This window comes from Schistocerca americana, chromosome 2, assembly GCF_021461395.2.
Source record: "Schistocerca americana isolate TAMUIC-IGC-003095 chromosome 2, iqSchAmer2.1, whole genome shotgun sequence".
Lineage (NCBI taxonomy): Eukaryota > Metazoa > Arthropoda > Insecta > Orthoptera > Acrididae > Schistocerca > Schistocerca americana.
This window is the reverse complement of record NC_060120.1, coordinates 205398870-205400319: the sequence shown is the minus strand read 5'-3', so window position 1 is coordinate 205400319 and position 1450 is coordinate 205398870. Positions and strand designations below refer to the sequence as shown.

The 1450-nt window shown below is 48.8% G+C and overlaps 1 protein-coding gene across 1 annotated transcript in view; it reads right to left on the bottom strand.

Moving 5' to 3' along the window:
• The window catches only part of LOC124593880 (sterol O-acyltransferase 2-like), an 84817-nt gene extending 84311 nt beyond the window's left edge, over nt 1–506 (bottom strand). Inside the window, exons 1-2 of the mRNA XM_047132227.1 lie at nt 494–506; nt 108–307 (exon numbers count right to left, since the gene is read on the bottom strand). Coding sequence (XP_046988183.1) covers nt 108–307; nt 494–506 — 213 coding nt within the window. The remainder of the gene's footprint in view (nt 1–107; nt 308–493) is intronic.
• Nucleotides 507–1450: the final 944 nt, after the last annotated feature.

Genomic DNA, 1450 nt, shown 5'->3' with positions numbered 1-1450 from the left:
AAGCTCATGCGTTATAAAACACCACACACACACACACACACACACACACACACACACGAAAGAGAGAGGAGAGAGAGAGAGAGAGAGAGAGAGAGCTGTTGACTTACTCTCTGTTGCGGTACTTGGCGCTGTCGTACAGCAGGTGGGGGTGGTTGGGGTGGTGATGCCTTGGAGTCGGGGCGGGCCGTCCGCCGCCACCAGTGCTGTCTCCAGCACTGCTGCAGCTTCAGCTCCAGTTGCTCCAGGGTCTCCTCGTGCAGCTGCTGTGCTCCCGGAAACAAGCGCAAGGAAGGCTTAACAAAACACACTGCATTTTGGTTTGCCTCTTATTAAACTCTGTAACAATTCTGTAGCTCTGATGATATCAAACGTAACGAATTACATGTATGTAGGGGGGCAACTGCCTATGTTTTACTGGGTCCTAATTCGTACCAATATCATCTCTACTATAGTACATATCTGGCATCTAGGGAAGTCTCTAAGAGCTACCTACAACTTTGAGCCATATTGTCAGTACTCAGCTCTCTATGTTTAACAGAAAATGGCTCTAAGCACTATGCGTCTTAACATCTGAGGTCATCAGTCACCTAGAACTTAGAACTAATTAAACCTAACTAACCCAAGGACATCACACACATCCATTCCCGAGGCAGGATTCGAACCTGCGACCGTAGCGGTCGCTCGGCTTCCAGACTGTAGCGCCTAGATCCGCTCGGCCACTCCGGCCGGCAATATGTTTGTGGGCCCTGACGCTGGGGCAGTGACAGGAAGATGGGGAAGTGGTCACTACCACACAGGTCGTCATGTGATCCGCCAGTGGATAGATGGGAGAAGTCCTGGGCTGCAAATAGATAAATCAGTGGCCGAGTAACGGCCATGAACCACACTAAAATATGTGGTGGTCCCAATATTTAAGAGGCAGAGGTCGAATTGGGACAGTAAAGTTTCGACATCTCTACCTCGGCCAGTAAGCATGGTACCACCCCACAGGGACTATTGGCATTAAAATTTCCCAGAAGTAGGAAAGGTTTAGGTAGTTTATCAGTCAGTGCAGCTAATACATTCAGGAGTACTACACCATCTGGAGGAAGATATACACTGCAGACAGTTATTTTCTGCATTGTCATTCTGACAGCCACAGCTTCAAGAGGGGTTTGAAGGGGCTCATGTTCATTACACGCCAAATTCAGAACATAAACGCAAACTCCACCTGACACTGGATTATAGTCGCTACAGTTCCTGTAATATCCCTTATAGCCGCAGATGGTAGGGGTCTGCATTGCTGGGAACCAGGTTTCCTGGAGGACAATGCAGATAGCAGGTGTAAAACTTAACAGCTGCCGTAGCTCAGGCAGGCGGTGGAAAAAAACAGCCGCAATTCCACTGGAGGATGACATCATGAGACTGCCAAGGCACGGAACATTCAATGAGACAGTTTACGCCTCAGACT